This window comes from Pleurodeles waltl, chromosome 3_1 (assembly GCF_031143425.1).
Source record: "Pleurodeles waltl isolate 20211129_DDA chromosome 3_1, aPleWal1.hap1.20221129, whole genome shotgun sequence".
NCBI classification, from domain to species: domain Eukaryota; kingdom Metazoa; phylum Chordata; class Amphibia; order Caudata; family Salamandridae; genus Pleurodeles; species Pleurodeles waltl.
Window position 1 is genome coordinate 1,901,418,810 of NC_090440.1, and position 21,791 is coordinate 1,901,440,600.

Below are 21,791 nucleotides of genomic sequence, written 5' to 3' on the forward strand. Positions count from 1 at the left end.
AACTCGCAATTTCCGAATCGCAAATTTGGATGCAGAACGGTGTCTCAGACACCGTCTGCGACTCGCTATGGGGTCGCAAAGACCCACCTTATTAATATTAATGAGATGGGTTGCATTTTGCGACCCCATAGTGAGTCCCTGCACTCACAGGGATGGTGGCCTGCTGAAGACAGCAGACCTCCATGTCTGTGACTGCTTTTTCAATAAAGCAGTTTTTTTTTTCATTTTGCAGCCCGTTTTCCTTAAAGGAAAACGAGTTGCAAAATGAAAAAAATTACGAAACCATTTGGTTTCGCTTTTTCAGAGTAGGGAGTGGTCCATTGGACCACTGCCTGCTCTGAAAAAACCTTTTTGCCCACACTCACAAAGGGGAAGGGGTCCCATGGGGACCCCTTCCCTTTTGCGAGTGAGTTACCACCAGTGTGACACTGGTGGTAACTGCAAATTGCTTTCCGACCGCATTCGCGGTCACAAAGCAATTCTGCATTGCGATGCAAGTCACAAATAGGAAGGGAACACCCCTTCCTATTTGCGAGTCGCATTCACAATTTGTGAGTCGGTACCGACTGGCAAATTGTGAATCAGTATCGCGTTAGGCTGTTTGCATGGCGCAAACTGCGATTTTCGCAGTTTGCACCATGCAAACGGCTTCCTACATCTGGCCCCAAGGTCCTTGTGCCTGTACTGTGCAAAACAATCATCCACATCAGGTTGTGCAGGGGAGTAAGGCAGCACTAAATTCATGTGCGGGTGGTTAACCGATTCTGCCGACTCTGTCTTCTTGATATATCTACTCTGCCGCTTCATCTGAGGCAGGGCCGGCTTTAGTGCTGGTGGTGCCTAGTGTGTCAATCTTTTTTGGTGACCCCCCACCTCCCTGCCATAACCCCCCCCTCGGATTCCTTCACTACCACCTGGAAAAAGTGCCCCTGATCTCTCCATATCCCCTCTCTCACATACATTTAATTTGTTTTGAAGCGCTGGTAAAAGTTGGCTTTACTAAGCCACTCAGCTACCCACACAAAATACAGATCTGTTATTTGCAACAGGCATATTAAACCTCTGCGCTACTTTATGGCAGTCAAAACTGCCACTAGACAAAATGCCGATCAGTATATCTATCTCTCTCTCTCACTCTCTAGCTCACTCTCTCAGGAACATTAATCACAAGAGATATCTTGACATTTTTATTGCTGCCTGAAAGCTAGACGCACAAGGAACTCTACAATAGGTGCTTTTAAATCAGAAGTTATTGCTAAACACAGCGCCGCACCAGTCGCACTGCCCTAAAGACGGCCCTTAACTGATGTGTCTAAGGCCAGCTGGGTTAGTCTGTCCTTTACGGGTGGAGGAGAACCCTTCTTTGCCTTGCAAGCAGCCTCAAATGCCATATTATTCATTTCCTGAAGCAGTTCCAACTCAGACTGAGGAGACTGCTCCAGATTATTATAAATATGGGGAGCTTCCCCTCTTCCTGGCCACACCTCCACATGTTTTCATTTTAAGGAACATTTCCATTCCATGCTGCTACAGGAAATGGGTAACAAACACTACATTGAAGCAAAACACTTCAGTTACCACTTCCAGTGTATCCTAAGTGACCTGGGAGACGGGAGGCAATATGTCAGAGTCTTGAGGAACCAACACCATGTTTCAATCAGGCAATGAGATCCTGGAGGCAAACCTGCTTATAAACAACTAAATGCATTTGCTTTACTGCTATGTCAATAAATGCCCTGGCAGCACGCAAAAACCTATATTTTTAGGGCGAGCGTAAGTGTACGGCCTCTTGTATACTTTTAGCATACTTTACGTCTGTGGCTTAAAGCCATTTCATTTGTTTCAGTGTCATTTAAAAATCCTTGCTTGCTAGTGGTCAGTCATGCCTCTTTGTCCCTCCTTTTTCCCTTTGGGAAGAGGGACTAACTACTGTATAGTTATGCTTTGTCATGTTTATCTGTTCTTTGGGGGCTTTTTTTTTCTTGGTTTCCTGCTCATTTTTGGTGAAGCTTCCCTTTTCATTTGCAGAGCATTCTTGCTCTCAGCTAACATAACCATGTTGCTCCTGCTTACATTTCACATGCTTTACTCAAGGTCTTTGGGGATGTGTGGAATTCAAGTTTGCAGGGTGCAGTACCTTATGTAGCCAAAAAGAGGTCCCAAGGGAAACCTAGGGACGGCCTGTGGTACTGCACCCTTTCCCTGCTTGATGCACATGAGAACCGTAAATGTTGCAGGTTTTTTTCAGCCAGCATATCATAAGTATAAAAGCGTTAACATAACCATGTTCTTCCTGATTACATTTCAAATGCTTTACTTAATCTTGTTTTTTTTGGTCCATGCTATCCAAAGTGTTTCCACTGTAATTAACTTTCTCCATCAACATATGTCTCAAATGTGGAGTAGCGTCAAAAGCTGCTTCCTTTGTAAATGGCGAACAAGGTTCGAGTATCGGCATTGGTTCACCATCCCATGATTCTAGGCAATTCACTTAATCTCCCGTGTCCCCCAAAAAATGAACGTGCACTTGTGTAATATAATTGGTGCGCCTGTAAAGTGCTTCAATGCCTGCTGGTCGAGTTCACGCTATAGAATAATGCAAAATAACTGCAGTGATTTTGGAGAAGATTTTAAGCCATAAGTCGTCCAGCACCAAGAATTCACATAGATTCTGAGCTTGAAGTCACTTTAAAGCGTACACCCTGTCATCCTTTGTGGCATGGAAATGTGCTTTCAGTGGTTCTGGTACGGTATCTGTCAGTTTTCACCAGGAATTTTTACGCACAGGCAAAAATGCATCCACACTCTCTCCCTCTCTCTGTTTGGAAAGACTTGAAAATGTTGGTCATTTCACAAAGTAATGTGCTCTATACCACTTACTACACCTACAAATCCGCATTCCTCTCTCTTTCCAATGCCCCTTAAGCCTTCTCCTGCACCCTGTTTACCATATAATAGTATGTTTCAACCACTAAAAGCGTGGGATGGAAAAGTGTATTTACACAGATTAGTACTTGCCACATTGATTAAAAGCCACCCCTCTAGTTCCAACTTGTTCTTAGTAACTGCAGAGAGGAGATGTCAGCCAACATGACTCAAGTTTGCTCCATGTAAAGCGCCATGTCTGTCGTAAACTCTTTAGCGAATGCTTTTCAGGAGAAGAACCATCTTCATAAGATATACTGTCATAGCTACTGACAACGGCAGCCTAATCCACTTCCCTACTTCTGCAACCACACTTATCATACTTTTGTCCTAGTTGTCCCCTGGGGCATCTTAAGGATTTTGGAGGCCCCTGGGCCAAACGTATTTTAAGGGCCCCTGTCCGTAACAGATTTGAATTTATGATCCAGTTCCAGCTCTTTCTCACCCTCTTTGGTCAAGTCACTGACAATGCTCAGGCACACCCATGCAAATTCTTAATGTGTTTACATCTAATGTTCAGGGATAGTGATGTGTGTTTTAAATACTCGTAACACAGCAGCAGCTCAATAATATTACTGCAAGTAACCTCTGTGACACCCTTTCATTTCTCACATGTGAGGTACTTTTTGGTCTTAAAAAATCCTTTTTTATGGCTGCTGTATGAAACAAACAACATTTCTCTGAAAATTTCAGTAACAGTACCTCACACATAAACCACATTAAAAATAAATTATAAGAAAACAGTACTAAAAACAATCTAAGAAATGTTCAAGGTCATTAGGCCAAGACTCTCTGCAGTAAATGGAAGTGCTTTAGTTAGATGCAGGGCCACTCAAATTATGTGGTGGAGAAAACCAACTTATGTGGCAGGGTTGACCAATTTATGTGGCAAAAGTGTGGAAAAGTCCAGTCATGCATTTACAACACCAATAGCTTTAACTCAAGCAAATGGGAGACCTATTGCATTGCAAATGCTTGTTAACTAAAGCAGTCTGGATCCTTGCAGGCTATAAAAACAGCCATCGAAGGAGCCTGACTGCCCGAAAAGCAATACAGGAAACAGGAAGACTGCTAGAGGGAATCAAAATTATTAAGAACAGCATAAAAATAATATAGTATGAGTAAGAATACACTCACCTTAGTAGAGGTGATATCTTGCCTACTACAGAAACACAAACAGGGTGTGTGTAAGATTGGGCACTCCTTAATGGTTCACAGGACAGGATGTGGTTGAACGACCATATTGGCAGGGCCAATAATTACACTTTTTTGAATAAGTGAATTGTGTACCCCACAGAGGTGGAGTCCTGCATGGACTGGAACACTACAAACGGACGAGGAAGGTAATGGACAGCAGAGGTGAATGTTTATACGCCCAGCTAGAGTAATAATGCTGTTAGAAAACAGGCTGCACATACTGTGTGTGCAAGCATGGTGTATATGGCACACAAAATGTGTCTCTAGGAAAGGATGACTGGAACCCCATGATGAAGGGGTCATGCTTTGGCACTCACCTTTCCAGTCAGGGATGATCATACTCAGATGCCAGGCACTGGCAGAAGACCTGGTGCTAAACTACTACAGTGTACTCCACAGACTCCTCCCGGAAACCCCCTCCGAAGGACTGACGTTATAGACACTGAAGAAGTAGGGCAGTCAAAATGTGACTGCTCCTGTGGAAAAGCAAGTGCATCACAGCAGCACTGAAAGCACTACATTAGTTTCCAGTGGAGTAGCAGATCTAATTCATAATCTTCTGTACTTTGTGCAAGACACACAAGCGCAAAAACCAGGAGAACTGCTCCCATTCAGATGCTATCTAGCAAGCCATGCTTGGTTGCATTTGATCTAATGAGGTAAGAACAGGGCCGGCCTTAGCGCTGCGGGCGCCCTGTGCGACAACGTTTGTTGGCGGCCCCCAACGACTACTTCCACCACGGATTTCCTCACTACCACACTTTAACAGTGTCCCTCAAGTTTCCATAACCACTCTCTCTCAAATGAATTAGTTTTGTATCGCCACTCATTTCAGTGTAGAGTGTCAGAGCACCTTACATTGCACACATATTACACAGAGACAATCAATCATAAGTGTATAAATCAGTGTATAAGAAATGTTACATAAGACAGAGCACTAAAGGATGTAGGAGTCACATGTCATCCAGACTGGTAAGATATAAGGTTTAAGAGTTCTGAGTCTGGAGAAGCACAAACTAGGAATTTAACATGTAACACCATAGTTGGAGGTTTAATAAAAATGTATTTATACCCAAATGAACCCTTTTTGCAACATTAGGATAATGAAGACTGGGGCAAAATAATAACACTCTAATCTATACCTTGAGAAATGCATTCAGTTCTTTGATGGCAGTTAATAGCTTACTGTTCTACATTAGGATTTTAACTTATAAACTGCAAGTGACAAAAGCTGTAACCCACTGACCCATTCGGGTGATATGCACTTTGTGATCCGCATGGTACATGCTCTTTGCAGGGGGCATATTAACCCCCTGTGCTGCCTCAAAACGTACACTAGAGAAAGCCCCGAACTACCTGCAGGCAGAACATTAATCACCAGAGTTATCTTGACATACTTATTGTTGCCTGAAAACTGCTGGAGGAAAGAAACGTTGCAGCAGGGGGTTTTGAAACTATAATATACTTGCAAACACGACGCCCCCTCTCAAAGTAAGCACCAGTCCCACCGCCCTACAGCCGGCCCTGGGGAAGAATGAAAAACACTGAGGTAGGTTGTTGGGTGGTCAAGACCCTGTAATCTGGAACATCATGAAATTGAGGCTAAGGTCTGAACTCTTGGAAACTGAACTGCTCAAAGTGGTTTTTCCTGGAAGACACATTATTCCAAGGGTAGCAGCCGAGGGCTATTAGAGAGAGGTTCCTGTAATAATCTACTTCTGGCTTTTCTAAGTCACAACAGAACCACAATCCGTTCTGCTAGTAACACAATAGACAATAGAGTGCCTGAGGTATTGTAAAGTGGTTGGTGATTTAGCACAAAATACACAAATCATTAAACAAGGGAACATATAAAAACATTATTGCTTGGTTTGTGAATAAAGACAGAGATGCTTGCTTAGGGGGAACACATCCAGGTTTTTATGAACACAGTTTCCAGTTCTAGACTTTTGTTTAAGAGCCTAATGCATTCTGGGTGTTGCAGTCCTCTTTTGATGCCATCTAATTAGACTAACACATATGAAAACAATGATTTGTAGGTAGAATGAGGTAAAATGTTCAGGACTGGAGACTGTGTCCATGGTGACCTGGAGTCAAGTGGTCATTCTTTCTATACCACTTCAAACTACTTCTGTTGATCCTTCCCCTTCACACCCTTCCCCCACCCCCTAGAGGTGGAATGATATTTAAAGGGAGTAGGAGTTCCCCTGCAGGAAACAGCAGATAGACAGGTCAGCCGAGACAGAGTTGTGCCTTCTCTCATGAACATGTGTATTTCTTTTGAATATGATTGAGGTAGGACACAGTAGTATGAGTATTTAATATTGCATCCCCATGTTTTCGTCTGGGACAGTCAGCCTACGTTTAACTACCACCCACCATGCCTTATGGACAATATGGACTATTTAATGGTGACATAAATACTTAAAAGAAAGGTTTAACCCTGTCAAAAGGGATTATTTTGAAAGGTTGAATTTGCAGTTTACAACTTCACAGCCAGGCTACAGAGTAGGGTATCAGTAAGGTTTACATTGTAAATGTAGAGGATGGCACAATGAGTGCTGCAGTCCACTTGTGACAGTTAACTTACAGACCCTGGTGCCCTTTGTACAATGCACTAGGGACTTACATGTGAGTTAAATATCTCAATTAGTAGTATTGCAATTTTACCATGTTGAAAGGAGTTGCACAAGCACTTTATCACTTGTTAGAAGAGTAAAGTGTGCAAAGTGCTACAAGCAAAAATATAGGGTCCAGCAAAAGGTGGAATACTAGGGTGACTGCACAGAAAACTCACATTTCCTAAACCTGCACATTCCAGAAACAGAAAACATGTCAAGGCACTTTGTTTTCTTCAATGTGCTTGAAGCTGGCATCTGAGGGTAATTAAATACCAGATTATAATCTTCCTTGCCAAATGTATGCCAGCCCACTAGAAACATCAGTGAACAGGTCCCCATAAAAACCAAAGTCAAAAACCTAGCCATGCCCTTGTATACCTATCATAGCCTCAAGACCCAGACAGACAGCAGCAGCCCAGTCCTATTACTACCAGCTCAAACTACTGAAAGAAATTCTGCCAAACTCCTGGAAAGAATTCTGTCTTAGAACCCCACACTTAACCGCCCACCGGTCATAAGTGCTAAATTTGTTGTTTGTGACCACTCATTTTTTTCCATATGTACTTAACTCATTTAGTGAGTATGTATAGCTTTACCAACTGTGAAAGTGAGTTTAGAAGTAGTTTACGAAATGCTATGTGGAAGGGGAGTATTTTGGTCATCCTTTCCAAACAGCGATTCAGTACCAATTACATCAATGGTTTGCGACCAGATTTCCAGTCACAAACCATCAAAAATGTACTGATTCCTAAGTTGGAGTGGTAACCTATGGAAGGGGTCCTCTTTGGAGAAATAAGGTAAACCTATAAGGGGGAGTAGGCAGAGTTACAGAGAACCACTGGCAACTCTCACAGTAACAGTAACTTTTAAAAAAACAAAACTTTTTTTTTTTTATGTAGAGTCATTTCTTTTGAGGAAAGCGGAATGCTTTAAAAAACATTTACTTTATACTTTATTCAAAATCAATCACAGGCATGGTGGTCAGATGACCCTCGCAGGCCACGTTCCCTATTATTTTCACCAATTAAAGTGAATCACAATTTCTGACCTACCTAATGAAAATGAATTGGTAGGTCAGACTGCGGCACACCCCAAGTTCTTATTTTGTGATCCGACCAATTGGTGCAAAGCTCTGTTTGCAAAATACATTTTTGTTCATTAGAGGCCCGATGTACGACCATTGCAGATTGCGACACGCAATTTGTATTTTTTTGGGAGTTGCAAATTGCGAGTGCGAATCTGTAATGAACAACAGTGTCTGAGACACTGTTAGCGATTCCCAAATGGGTTTCAAAGGACCTGCCTCATTAATATTCATGAGGAATATTGCAATTTGCAACCCATTTGGAAATGGCGGCACTCCCGGGGATGGTGGCTTGCTGGAGTCATGTCTGTGTGTGCTTCTTCATAAAACAGTTTAAAAAAATGCAGCCCACTTCCTTAAAAATGGGATGCATTTAAAAAATAAAAATGAAAAGGTTTCTTTTCATTTTTTCAGAGTAGGCAGTAGTCCGTGGGAGCGAATAGGTCAGAACCAATTTGTAACTGGTGTTAACTGCCATTGTTTTGCGACTGCATTCATGGTCACAGAACAATCATATATGGGCCTGCGAGTCTCAGTTAGGATGGGATGCCCTGGGGACACCCCTTCCTAATTGTGAGTCACAATCCCTAATTTGTGAGTCGGTAACAAGATAGTGAATCGCAAAATAGGGATGGCACATTGTACAAGGCCATTTTGTGTTTGCAAACAGCAAAATTCACCTTGCTTTGTACATCAAGCCCTAAAAGACAAGTTGTAAATTGCAACTGCTATTTGCGATTCAAAATTTAGTACATTTGGGTTCTGGATACATAATGTACTGGGAAATCTCTTGCTGCATATCTGCTTCTTATTAAATGCCACGCTGTATTATGCTACAAATCAAATATTTTGCTGCATATAGTCCTCATTACACTAACTAGACATTCTGGGGACTTTCCAAACATCTGGTTCTTTTGTGGTTTCCACACTCAATGCTTGCCTACATAATGTCCTCTATTAAAGACCTATATATTTGAGTGCTCTTACATAATGTCTAGCTGCCGAAGGCCTTCTCGCTGAAGATGATCTGCCCTACTTATTAAATATGTGCTGCAAAATGTCCTTCCTGTCAAGAGCCTACCAGCTTAATATCTTCCTGATCTAAAATTTGGGTGCATACTTTTCTCTGTGCTAACTGCCTGGCTCATCAATATCTTTGTTTCTATTCTGTATACTGTACTAAATACCTCCCTGCATCACATTCTTTTTCGCAAACATACAGAATATAATCAGCAAAAAATATCCTCTGACAGAAATACTGTGTCCTAAATACCGCTTAGAAAAATATTGTCTCACTGGGGTGATATTTCTGTAAACAATATTTAGTAAACAATATTTCTGTCAGTCAATAGTCTAGTTATGATATATTTGGTTCATACCTCCTAGGCACCTGGTTGCATAATGACTTCTATACAGAAGTCTGGCAGAACAATGCCCCCAGTAAGAGAGGTTGCTGCATAATGTGCTCTTCATCAACTATCCAGCTACATAAAGTAGTCTTCAACAAATATATGGTTGTGTAATGCTCTCCTTCAGAAACAAATACCATGATATTGAGTGCAGGGTGTCGCCAAAAACCATATCCCGTGCACAGTAACTGTTGCCAAAGTTTGTGCCCTGCAGGTCTTCATAAAATAGGCGATTACAAAACTAAAATAAGTTCACCGGAAAATATGTATTGTATTGTACTGTACTGCAACATTTATATTGCTCTTACTACCCCTATGTGGAGTGCTGAAGCACTTGCATACTTGGGTACCACGCTCCACCATGTAGAGTGTGTGGTTGGAAGTGTGTGGTCTTTGTTTTGACCCTCTGTGGAAAGGGTTTCCGTGCTGTGCATTATGATCACTGAGGTGTGGTGTTCTGGTGTTGTGGGATGCAGCACTTAGTAGTGTGATGGATGAGGAAGTGTATGTTAAAGAAAACTATGGTTAGAAACTAATTGTGCTCATTTTGAGTTTGGCTGATGCGGGGCATCTGCCAAACAATGGCACAAACCCCAGCACCCAAACCTGTGACTTTAATGCACCTTTTAGAGGTGTGGAACTGCAGGGCTTTTGATGGCCTCTTCCTGCTCCAGAATACCCACCCAGCATTTGGTTGTAAGGTCATAGTAATGGCTGTTCTGCCCTATGTAGGAAAGGGCGAACTTTGCTGAAAGTCTCTGCACAGGACAACTGTGTGAGGCAGAGAGTTCCCTTGCAGGGAAATCAATCAAAGGGTTCACACAAGGTAGAAAACTTCCTGCGTGTCAGAGTCATTGTTTATTTTTTTAGCACAATGGAATCTTAACGGTTATACAAGCAACTCTCTCTCCAAATATCTCACACATCATCTCTAAATTGTTCAAAACACCGTTACCTTTACCAACTGGGATCTCCCACCATTAGAAAATGTTGCATTGGCTATCTATTGAAAAAACAAAGAAGCATCCTTTATAACCGAATGGATGCATCATTAAAAAAAACTATACACTGTGGGAGAAAGACCACTATCTCATCTTTTTCAGATTTACCAGCCACATAGGGTGCTTTGCTTTGCCTAATGCACTTTAACTGTGCCTAAATGCAAAGAAGCTGTCATGGAGGCCATTCTTTCTCATCTCAAGCATTCACCTCTCTGCCACTGCATACTCTTGCAACGAGCAACAACCTCAAGTTCTGGAAAGTCTTAAAGGTCTGGCTCTTGCAGTATAAATTGGCTATCATCTGCTACTAGGTTTTCCAGAGCCAGCACACCTTAACTGTGCTTGTGTGTTCTATAAAAATGTGTAATTAAATAAATAAATAAACTGTTATGCCCATACTTTAACTGTTTATTGACTTTTAGCATGCATCGGGTGAATAGGAATTTAATGCAGCGCTGCACGGGTCGGGAGGAGCCGCTATTTTGAATTCTCCTGACAGGATTTCCATTCAGCTTTGCAATGACCAGAGGCACTTCTTTATCAGAATCAGGTGGTATCTGCGTTTTCTACTGAACATACCTTCTGTTTTCCTACAATGTTAACAAGCTTAATTCAAAATAAGGCTTGCTATGTTTAAATGGCCAGGAGGAGTTGGCATTTTTATACCTCATACTTTTCTTTGACAAACCACATGCCTTTATAGTGCACAATGTTATTTTACCCGTTTCCTCTGGGCAAAGTCACAGAGCCAAATTAATTACAGTGAAAGGCTGAATATCTCATCCTCAAAGTACGTTCGATTTCTCTGAGGTTGCACTCTTCTCCATAGAGGTGAGGTTTATCATCTTACAAACAAAGAATTCTGTTGTGTGGACTGTAGAACAAATTGATTAAGATTTCCTTAGTACAAATCTAACCCAGCACCTTGGACATTCAGTGATTGGCTCAGTTTTGATTTCAGATCACTCCCCTGTATGTATTGATCTAGTTGTTCCCCTGAACATCTCTGCCAAATCTCACTGGACTTTCAATTATCACCAGCTTTCCGACAAGTTTTTCCTTTCCTTCTACAAGGCATTTGTTCAGGGTTATTTTCACAATAAGGATGTAGGAAGACGTCTTTCCACTTTGAATGGGATGCTTTCAAAGCTGCTTCCAGAGGCTTTATCATCAGGTAAGTTTCCAACAAATGAAAAGCTTTGGAAAAATAATCTGCATCAATCTTAACTGAGATCAAAAGGTTAGAGCACAAATATCTCACATCTAAAAACACCAAACCTGGTTTAGATGCAATAGTTGCAGCTAAAATCCAGTTTAACCAATCTACTATGGAGAAAGCATGTGTTAGTCTCCTCAAAATCAATGCTAGATATTATGGAGATAGAAACAGAAGCAGTCTCTTTGTTAGCTAATTGTTTAAGACATAGGAAAGAAAAAACCTCAATTAAATCAATCACCAACCAATCTGACAACAATCTTTTTCAAGATTCGGATATTGTTGGTTGCTTTGGTGAATATTATCAAGCTCTTTATACCTCTGAACATATTCCTTCTGAGGAATCCCTTAAGTCCTTTTTCTCTTATCCCATAATGTATAAATCTTCACCTATTGATGTGGCCTCTCTTGAGTCCCCATTACAATTCAAAGAACTTTTCTCAGCAGTCAAACATCTCCCCATTGGTAAAGCACCCTTATGAGATGCATTCACTGTTGAGTTTTACCTTCATTTGTCGTCGTTATTGATTCCCAAATTATTTAAGGTAATTAATCATTTTCTATCAATGAATAAATCTTCTGGGTCCTTTACAGAAGCTAGCATTGGCCCGCAGACTAAATGATCTCATTCCTGATCTAGTCAATACTGAACAGTCTGGCTTTGTAAAAAATAGGAAAATAGTAGACAACTCACATGTTTATCTCAATATTTTTTAGGGGCAACACAACTGGATGCAAAAAGGCATTTGACAGAGTCAACTGCCAATTCTTAATGCATGCCCTCCGTAGGCATGGGTTTGGATCATGATTTCTTCAACTTATTTGTCTACTATACTCGTCACTTCATCCCACTGTACTAGTCAATGGCATACAATCCCCATACTTCTCTATAAATACAGATACGAGGCAGGGCTGCCCCTTATTACCTTTGCTGTTCATCTTGAACCCTTCCTGTTAGACTGAAACACTCTGATGCCTTTTCGGGTTTCAACTCAATGGCATTCACATTAAATGCACAGCATATGTGGATAATATTTCACTTTATATCTCCAAACCAGAATCTTCCCTTCCATTTTCCTTTGAAGTGCTTTGTGAATATTCAGAGGTGTCTAGTTAAAAATGCAATATAGAAAAATCTGAAGTGATGCCCTTAAATAATCTTGTCTAAAAAAAAACTTTATTGGTATGGTCCTATCCTGGAAGCCTGACATCATCAAATGCCTAGTGATCTTTTATCGCATCAACCTTAGAGACACACTTAATTGTAATATGGACGTTCTTCTTTCTAAAATCACAAAATTGACGCAGCGTTGGTAACCTTTATTTCTGTCTTGTGGGGTTGCATTGATACAATTAAAATGATGATACTCCTAATCATTAACTCCTTTCTTATGACACTTCCTATTAAAATACCTGGGAAACCTTTCATAGCTATTGATAAAAAAAAATATTTGGAATGGGAAACCATCTCGCATATCTTAACATCACTTGAAATTACCCATACATTGATGAGGTGTCAATTTCCCTAATTTTTCCTTTTATCATAAAGCTTTTGGTACTAAGCAAAGTCAAGGTTTTTTTCAGGGCCCTTGGACTCTCAATCTAAATTATGGTTTCAACTGGAACCTGCTTTGATTTTGCCTTTCTCTCAAATTCAAATCTTACATATGTCCCACCCCCTAAATATTGGATACCCTCAGTGGTTTCATATTCATGTTCTCTTTTTAAGCCTTATCTAGTAGCACAGCTCCCCTTAAAAGAACAATTTTTCCAGAATCTCATTTGGTACACCAAACAGCTCTTGAGAAATGAGAAACCATTGTTCTGGCGATATTGACTGAACACGTTTATTTTTACACTCTCTCAATTAATCCTTCCTAGCAATGAAATTATCCCATTTAATACTAACTCCTCTTTCTTTACCTTTCTACCTAATGTTTCAAACAATATTATATTTTAGAACTTCTGCTCATTGATAAATTAGCTACACTAATACCTTTTCCCATTCAAGGGCATAACACACATTCGCCTCCTAGGTCCATTACCAATTCCTCAATAGCAACATTAAAATATAAAACATTAACAACACCCCCCACAGAAAGACCTAAATCCACAACAGACCTGTTATGGGAATCTGATTTACATTTCAGCTGGCCTATATCCTAATGGCAGAGAATATGGTACAAGACTGACTCCACTGCCTATCCTGCCAATGTTACTCAAATGTTATATTTCTTCTACAGTAGACTTTCTCATACTCCAGCACATCTTTTCAAACTAAAACTGACCAATACAGACACCTGCTTGTGTTGTGACATTAATCCCAGTACCCACAGTCATATGTTCTTTTTATGACCCAAGCCATCTCATTTTTGGGAGGTTGTATGGTCCAAGATAGGAGATATAATTAGCGTTCACGCTCCGTTCTCTATGAATGTTTTGTTTTTATGTGTTTTGAGTAATTTGTGGTCTCTTAAGACAATGACTCGCAAACTAGTAGATGTAGTCACTGTGACTGGTTTTCAGGTGATCACTTCCAACAGGAAATCACCAGACAATATCACTCAACATTGGTGGAATTTGGTTTCTCATAACCATTGCTTGGATCACTATAACCTAAATGATACATCTGTATCGGCTATACAAGATGAACTATGAGAACCACTAACTAGATTTCTGACTTCAATCACAAGAAACAATACTTAAATGTTTGTTTTCATACACTGTTTATGATATATTGTTTTACTTATTGCCTGAGCTTTTTCCTTGCCCTTTTTCACTTACTATATAATATGTTCCTACACTGTTTCAGGAGGTTTTATTTTTCATCTCTAATTGCATCATATAAGCCTTCTTTGTCTCTTTTTCCTTCCTCTTCTTTTACTTCTCTTTCTATTTCTTTTCCTCTCCTTTTAACTCATTTTCAAAATATTTCTTATAATTAAATACTTAGCACATGTGGCTTTTACTCTTTATTTGTTAAAATGCCATGGCTATTAAAATAGAGGCACCAGGGTGGTGGCCTTTCACAGCCGAGAGCAAATTACACATCAAAAGTTTGTTAAAGACCCTATAGTAGGGTGGTCAGACATTCCCTATTTTGTTGGGACAGTCCAGTTTTTTCTGCAGTTTTGTTGGCAAATTTTAGTAAATCTAGCACGTTTGCATATTTTCGTAGAGGATTTTTCTGGACAGAAAGGGGCAAATTTTCATCAGTTTCTTTGCAGAACTAGTGCCTCCACGTATATTGTTTTCTATGTTGGTGAGCACTGTCAATTAAGTCATTCTGTGACTCTTGGTGAAGTAAATTTTGAAGTCCTACTCCTACTTCTATGTTTGTGTGAGCCCTGGTTTCTGATTTTCAAAATCCAGTCACCCTGCCCAATTGCAGAGTCTCATGGTTTTCCTTGTGATGTTTTAAAGTATGTTTTTCTTAATACACTGTACATTAAACTTTTTGCCTGGAAACATACAATGGAGCAAGATCATGATACCAACAAAAATATTAAATCTGAACAGACTCACCTGCTTTCGCCCATAGGATAAGATGGCTCCTGCCAGGTCTCGAAGCGTACGCAGTTCAATCTCAAACTTTTTCTTTCTGGGTCCTCGCCAATGCCGGCTCTTCCGTCCTCCTGCTATCTTCCATGACGGCAGGGCCAGGTCTTCTGCATAGAGAACCAAAGCCCCCCTTCTGGTAGTGTAGGTCTTATGAAGAGAGTGACGCCAAGAACCCTGCTCGAGAACAGTCTCATGGCTGACATGAACCAATCCTTCTCGAGTCTTCCAGTTAAAATAATCCTAGAGGGAGGAAAGAAAGCCTGAGTTAACAGCTTTATCATGCATTCCGCATTTTTCTCTTCTGCATGCTTCTTCCTACCGTTTGTTATCCCTAGTGAGTCAGTTGGGAAACCATATATATATATTTGTAAACTTTGAACAAGACCGAGAGGTTGAAAAGCGTTGGTGGTGTCTTTCTGTAAATTCTTTGGATATAAGAAATTAAACTCCTGGAGTGCACTAAGAACTAAGAGAGGCACTGGCAATGTTTCTGAGAGTTCACAATCTTTTTAAGTTTGGTGTTAGCCAAGATCTTTAGATTTTAGTAAAGTTTATATATACACATATAGGAGCTTTCAGCTAGTTCTCATCATTGGTCTGTCAGTGTGCCATTCACATTTTGTATCACCCAGCACAGCTTACAGCATTGAGCCAGAGTCAGCCCACATCCGCAAATGTATTCCTTTCTACATCCACACACAAGTCCCCTTGTAGCTTTACAAAAAAATTCACAAATATTGGCAAGGTTGAAAGTTGGCAGTCGATGCAGACCTGTTGGCTTTGCCAGCGAGTGTTTCAATCTGCCAAGGCAACCTCTCCAGTGTGCCAGACACAAAGCTACAAGAAGGCAAGAGTAACTTCCTATATGGTCCTTTTAGCACCTGAAATAGGTCAAATGAAAGAACCCCTGCAATAGCTCCCCCCGATAGCTACTAACACGTGTAACACATCACACACAACACAGTCAGTCCTCATGCCCCCCCCTCATCTCTCAGACAGAACCCCGCATTCTACATGCAGCACACTGGCAAAAACAACCCTGGCAACATTACACACATCCTGCTCTCTGGTGCAAAGTGATTACATAGACTTCAAAAGCATCATTTACACAAACAAGGACTAAAAAATAGAGACTGCCAGCCTTTAAGCCACGTGTAAATCTGCATGTAATTCAGTCAATTCTTCATGGTAAGTATAGGTTCAGGTCGAATTTCTGTAGAGGGGCATTTTCCTACTCTTTGTTCTAAGTCAATTGGGGGTTCATTTTGAGTATGGGGGTTGGAGGATATCCCCCCAAAATGTGAGATGCACCCTCTGCCAAATGTACGGTTTTCCCACCCCCATTTAGAGGTGGGAGTACAGGAGAGTTTCTGATCGGAGAGAAAGTCTCACCTGACTTTGCTGACTAAAATGTTAACAGCAACACATGGTGGATCTGGGCAGAGAAAACTCTTTGCTCATAAGGGTCACTTGCTTATTGTTTTTTTAAAACGAGCTCCCAGATTGGGAGTTTGGTTTGGAAAAACAAAAAGGTTTGTCCAGCAGGGGCCAAAAACACATACTCCCTCATTACGATTTTGGCGGTCTTTTTCAAACATCGCCGAAGCTGCTGCAGCCAGCAGACCGCCAGTGCTGCATATAGTACGAGTGCGAGTATGCAGAGGGGGGTTGTGAATGCGTGCATGTATGCGATTGAATGTGAATGTTTGTGCGCATATGAGCGCATGAATGGTGGTGTTCATGTTTGTGTTTGCATGCATGTTTGAGTGTGTGTCTCCAAGTGAATAGGAGTGTATGTAGCGACTGCGTGGGTGAGTGGGGTGCGTTTTTGTAAGAGTGTGGACATCCATGGGTGCATGTGTGCATGCATGTGGACTTGTGGGGGTGCGTATAACAGGAATGGGGATTCCTGTCACCGGGTGCGTTTCCGCCAGGGTTTTCATGGTGGGGTGACCGCCACGGAAAGCCTGGCGATCTGCAGCCTTGTAATACTGCCAGCAGGCTAATGTCTGCAGCTGGGCTGGAGGTGCTCACCACCAGCCGCGTCGATGTGACCGCACCAGCAGGACAGACGGCGTTGTGGAGGTTTGGCTGCTGCCAAACCCCACAAATTGTAATGCAGCGGTCTTTAGCCCCAGCTCCGTGGAGGTAAGACCGCCACAGCGAGGCTGGTGGTTTGATGACCGCCAGCCTCGTAATGTTGGCCATAGTGACTATTCAACAAACTTCTCTGCCTGCAAAGTATCTGTTGTGTTTGTGGTTACATTGTAGGCAGTAAGATGTTTGCCAGGCAGTAAGGGATCTCAAAGGTGGGTGGGGAAGGGTAGTCTCTGCTTGAGGAGCTGGGAGGCTGGTGGGGCCGCACTGAGGTCTAAAATGATCTCCTATGTGTATACAGGCTTTTGTTTTTTTTGCTTTGACAAGCTACCCTTCTCTATAACCACTCAACTAACAGACATTGCCCTTAATGCTAACCAGTGCATTCTCTGCAGTATTCATGCAGTAGACATTGTAAACATCATCTCTACACAGAAACTCAACTTCATCAAAGAAACATGGCTCACCCCCACATCCTTGATTGACATCTTTGCCCCTACAGGCTAAATGATACAATACACAGCTCGCAGTAGAAGACTACTTTGAATGGGGATTATCATTTAGCCCTCCTGGCCCTGCACTTTAAACAATCTTCCCAGCTCAGAACTATGGAACTCTTTCCATGCCGCTTCGCACCTTCTGCCTCACAGTTAGCCACATTCCACCGGATCTACAGACCTCCGTCAACCAGTGGAGGTAACATTGAAGAAAAGTCTAACCTCATCACCATGTCTTCCGTACAATATACCAAAAACATATTTCTTGTAGAGTTCAATCTCTGTTGTCCAGCCATAAAGAAAAGGAAACCAAGCTCTTCAACACCGTAGACATAGCCCATGGCCAGAGCAGGAAAGTGGCATCACTCTCCATTTCTTCTCTCTTTTCTCCCTCTTTCTCTTACTAAGATCAGATTGCTACCAATGTGCAGCAATCTTCCAAAGCAGGGTTTTGATCTTTCTCTGGTTGGTGCACAATAGTGTAATTCAGATTTTTCATAGCAGGGGTGGGAAAAAATCATGATTTCTTTAAAGACACGGAGGCTAATATATGCATATCCTCTTTATTGCCACACACACAGCAGCAACAGTAGAATTTTTGACTTTAGAATTAGAATATTAGAACATTCTAAAACACTATATATGTCCCCCACAAGCAGCCATCTTCTCTTCTTTTTTACTGCGAACAGTTGAATTCTCTTATCTGAACCATAACTGAAATAAAAGGAACTTCTCCTTATCTTCTTCTCCCCAATATTCCTGGAACTAATTTATCTTCTTAAACAGTTCTGTAAACACAAAAAAGAATTATAAAGGGAGGGTTTTTTTTTTTTAGAGGGATCATATCAGCTTCTGTGTCTTTAATAAAATTATGATTTTCGTCCCACCCCTGCTGTAGAAAATCTGAATTTTATTGCAAGGCACGAAGGCCAATATAATGCATGTTTAAAGACTTACCACAACTTTCAGAGATGCACTTTCAATTGGTTTAAAACACACTTATTTAAATACTGAATCTGTAGACCAATCAGAAGATGCAAGACTATTAGACAGGCTACCACCTCCAACAACTGCTTCTGAAGCCATAGCCCCTCTAACTGAGTGAGCTCCAAATTTAGATACATCTATACCACTTTTTTCCATGACCATCTGGATCCATCTTGCCAATGTTGGACATGACACAGACTTATGTGGGTATCTAAAAGAAATGAATAATTGAGTTTGTAGCATTTCTCAAACTCTCCATTCTTTTCTCATACTCCTTCAAACATCTCACTACACACAATTTCCTATTTGTATCCAAACATGGATAAAATATTGATCTTGACACACATTTTGTTTTCTTTTTAATATTAAAACAAACTCCTTCAGAGATATAACTCCTAGAAGTCACTGCATATGCCCTTATATCAGACACTCATCTGAAAGACATGAAACAAAGAAGCATAGTCAATTTCAGTGTTAATTCCTTTAATGTTAAAAATTCATTATCACTCCAGGTATTCAACACCTTAAAAACCTCATCTCAATCCCATAACGACGTATATCTTTGACATGGAGGAACACTCATTCACATGCTCCTTAACAATCTTTTCACCACATCGAACTGGCCTACAGGCAACCCATTCACCAAAACATGACCAGCCAAAATAGCTGACCTACATAGATTTCCTGAACTGTAAGATTTTTCAACCAAAAATAATTCTGTCATAAAATTAACCAAATTCACCAAGCTGAAATGGGATCCAAACCTCTCTCAGAACACCAACATACTTATCTCTTCCATACCAACTTATAAGGCTTTGTTGTTCCTGGAGCCCAAGAACATTTGCTGACTTTCGCAGCTTCCAACAATAACCCAGACATTTGCCAGATTCTCCTGAAATCATCCATGACATCAATTGCATTTGTCCATTCTGTGTCAGACTGTGACACTCTCCTTCCTGATTCATCAACACCCTCTCACAACCTGTCAAAAGTATCAGATCATCCATCAACAAGTTCTTCACATCTGGACCCATAGTAGAGAGGCCCAAAACAGGGTATTAACCACAGATTTGTCTGCTCTTTTCTCGCTTTCATCAGTACTCATTGTATCATTGAGAACAGGGGAAACGCATAGAAGTGCCTCTGCCTCTACTCTGCAGGAATGCAACTACTGCACTCGCCTCTGGGTCCGGTTTCCAACTGCAAAATATTGGTAACTGTGCATTTAACCTGTTTGCAAAGAGATCCATGTGCAACGGACCCTATTTCCCCTCCAAAGCTTTGAACACTTCCCAGTGCAACATCAAGTCACACGAATACCAAAGATTACTCGAGTTCCAATCTGCCACTGAATTGCTGAGCCTTGGAATATATTGTGCCTGTAGCATGATATTCTAATCTAGGCAGAAATGCCAAAACTTCTTTGCTAAGTCTACTGATGCCTTTGATCGTGGGCCTCCCAATCGATTCACATATCTCACAGCAGACACATTGTCCATTTTAGTATAACACAACATTTTACACCATCCTTTGCAAAACTCCTCACAGCAAATGAACCTTCTAACATCTCTGGATAATTGATGCACATTTTCCTCTCCTGAAGGGAGCATTTCCCCCCAGTTGTCAATGTACCACATCTCACTCCCCATCCTAGAAGACTGGCATTCAACTCTATTACTAGATCTGGAGTCTCTCCAAATATCGCTCTCCCATTCCACACTTCCAGATTCTCCTTCCATCATTTCAAATTCTAAAATGCCTCCTCGTTTAGCTGATTCTTCTGGCAGTATTTCAAAATAATCCGAAGATATGTTTTCAACCTCTACAAGCATGATAATGAAGGGTCCCAAAAAGAAAATTGCCTCTATTGAAGCGGAGAACAGGCCGAACAGTCTTGCTAACCGCCTCAAAGATATAACCTTGCTCTCCATAACTCTCCATAACTCCCTGTGTATCTTCTTCACTTTCTTCATAAGCAACCTCAACACACATTCCAATGTCTTTATCTGAAAACTTAAAATCTCCATCTCCTAGAATGGAGTTAGACATGATTTAATTGTGTTCAACACAAAACCCAGATCCTTCGAAATCTGGACAGTTAACTCTGTCTGTTCCAAGGCAATTACCCTTGATCCTGCAATAAATCAAACGTGGTCTAGGTACACAATCAGGCGCACACCTCTTGAACCCAACCATCCCATTACTGGTCTCATCACTTTGGTGAAGCATCAAGGTGCTGATGTCAAACTGAAAGGGAGACAAGTAAATCTCCACATTGTCCCTTGCCACCAAAACCTCAGATAATCCCTGTGCTCCTGACATACGGTAACCGTCAAATATGCATCTTTCAGATTCACATGCGTCAACCAATCCTCTTTCCTTAGAACTCTTAACAAATGATTTTAAAATGATTGTACTGAACCCAATCGGTCAGTTTTCTCAGATTTCCCTCCGGTTTCATACCTTTCCCTTTCTTTTCTAAAAAAAAATATTGCTTACAAATCCCTGCGCATCTCCCTATCGCACCTTTCTCCAAAAGTTCTTTCACCTCTTGAGTTACCAAATCTGTCCATACCTTTGAAAAAACTAACCTTCTATGTTCTCTGTGCTGAAACAGCATCTCTAAAAACTCTATTTGATAACCTTGCACTGTTTGTATAACTCACTGGTCTGAGGATATCTCTTTCAAACGATCTACATAGTGGGTGAGTCTACCACCCAGCTTTATAGGGATAGATAAAGGTCCTACTTGTTGCAAACGTACCTTGCTTTCTTCTCGTCCTTCTGCCAACTCTAATCAAGCTCCCTCCTCTTCTTTGTCTTTGTGGAAAAAAATCCCTGGTTATAATATCCGATGTAGGGTCTGAATACTTGTGAGAAAGATGTTCTTGTGATACCATCTCCACGACTGGGAAGCCAACCCCGCGCTCTGCCGGCCCTGTCAAAAACCTTCCTCATGTCACGCTGGACCTTTTGAATTGAATTGAAAGCACCAACATACTTAGCCATATCCTTCACCAATTCTTCGCCAAGCAAAATTCTTTTGCCTCAGAAGCAGCCTCCTTACTAGCTAGTTCAGCTAATGTAGGGTTTATTTTCATGAGGTTACTTTTCCTCCCTTCTACACTAAGTGCAGCATTTGTATTTCCTAGCAAGCAACTACTCTTTGCATCCATTGCCTAAGCTCTTCCACATT

At 41.1% G+C, this 21,791-nt stretch overlaps 1 protein-coding gene across 2 annotated transcripts in view; it reads right to left on the bottom strand.

Moving 5' to 3' along the window:
• KIAA2012 (KIAA2012 ortholog) overlaps nt 1-21,791 on the bottom strand; it is a 324,198-nt gene that overhangs the window by 282,058 nt on the left and 20,349 nt on the right. For both annotated transcript variants that reach the window (XM_069226046.1, XM_069226047.1), the window contains exon 2: nt 14,979-15,254. In XM_069226046.1, the coding sequence (XP_069082147.1) occupies nt 14,979-15,254 (276 nt within the window). The remainder of the gene's footprint in view (nt 1-14,978; nt 15,255-21,791) is intronic.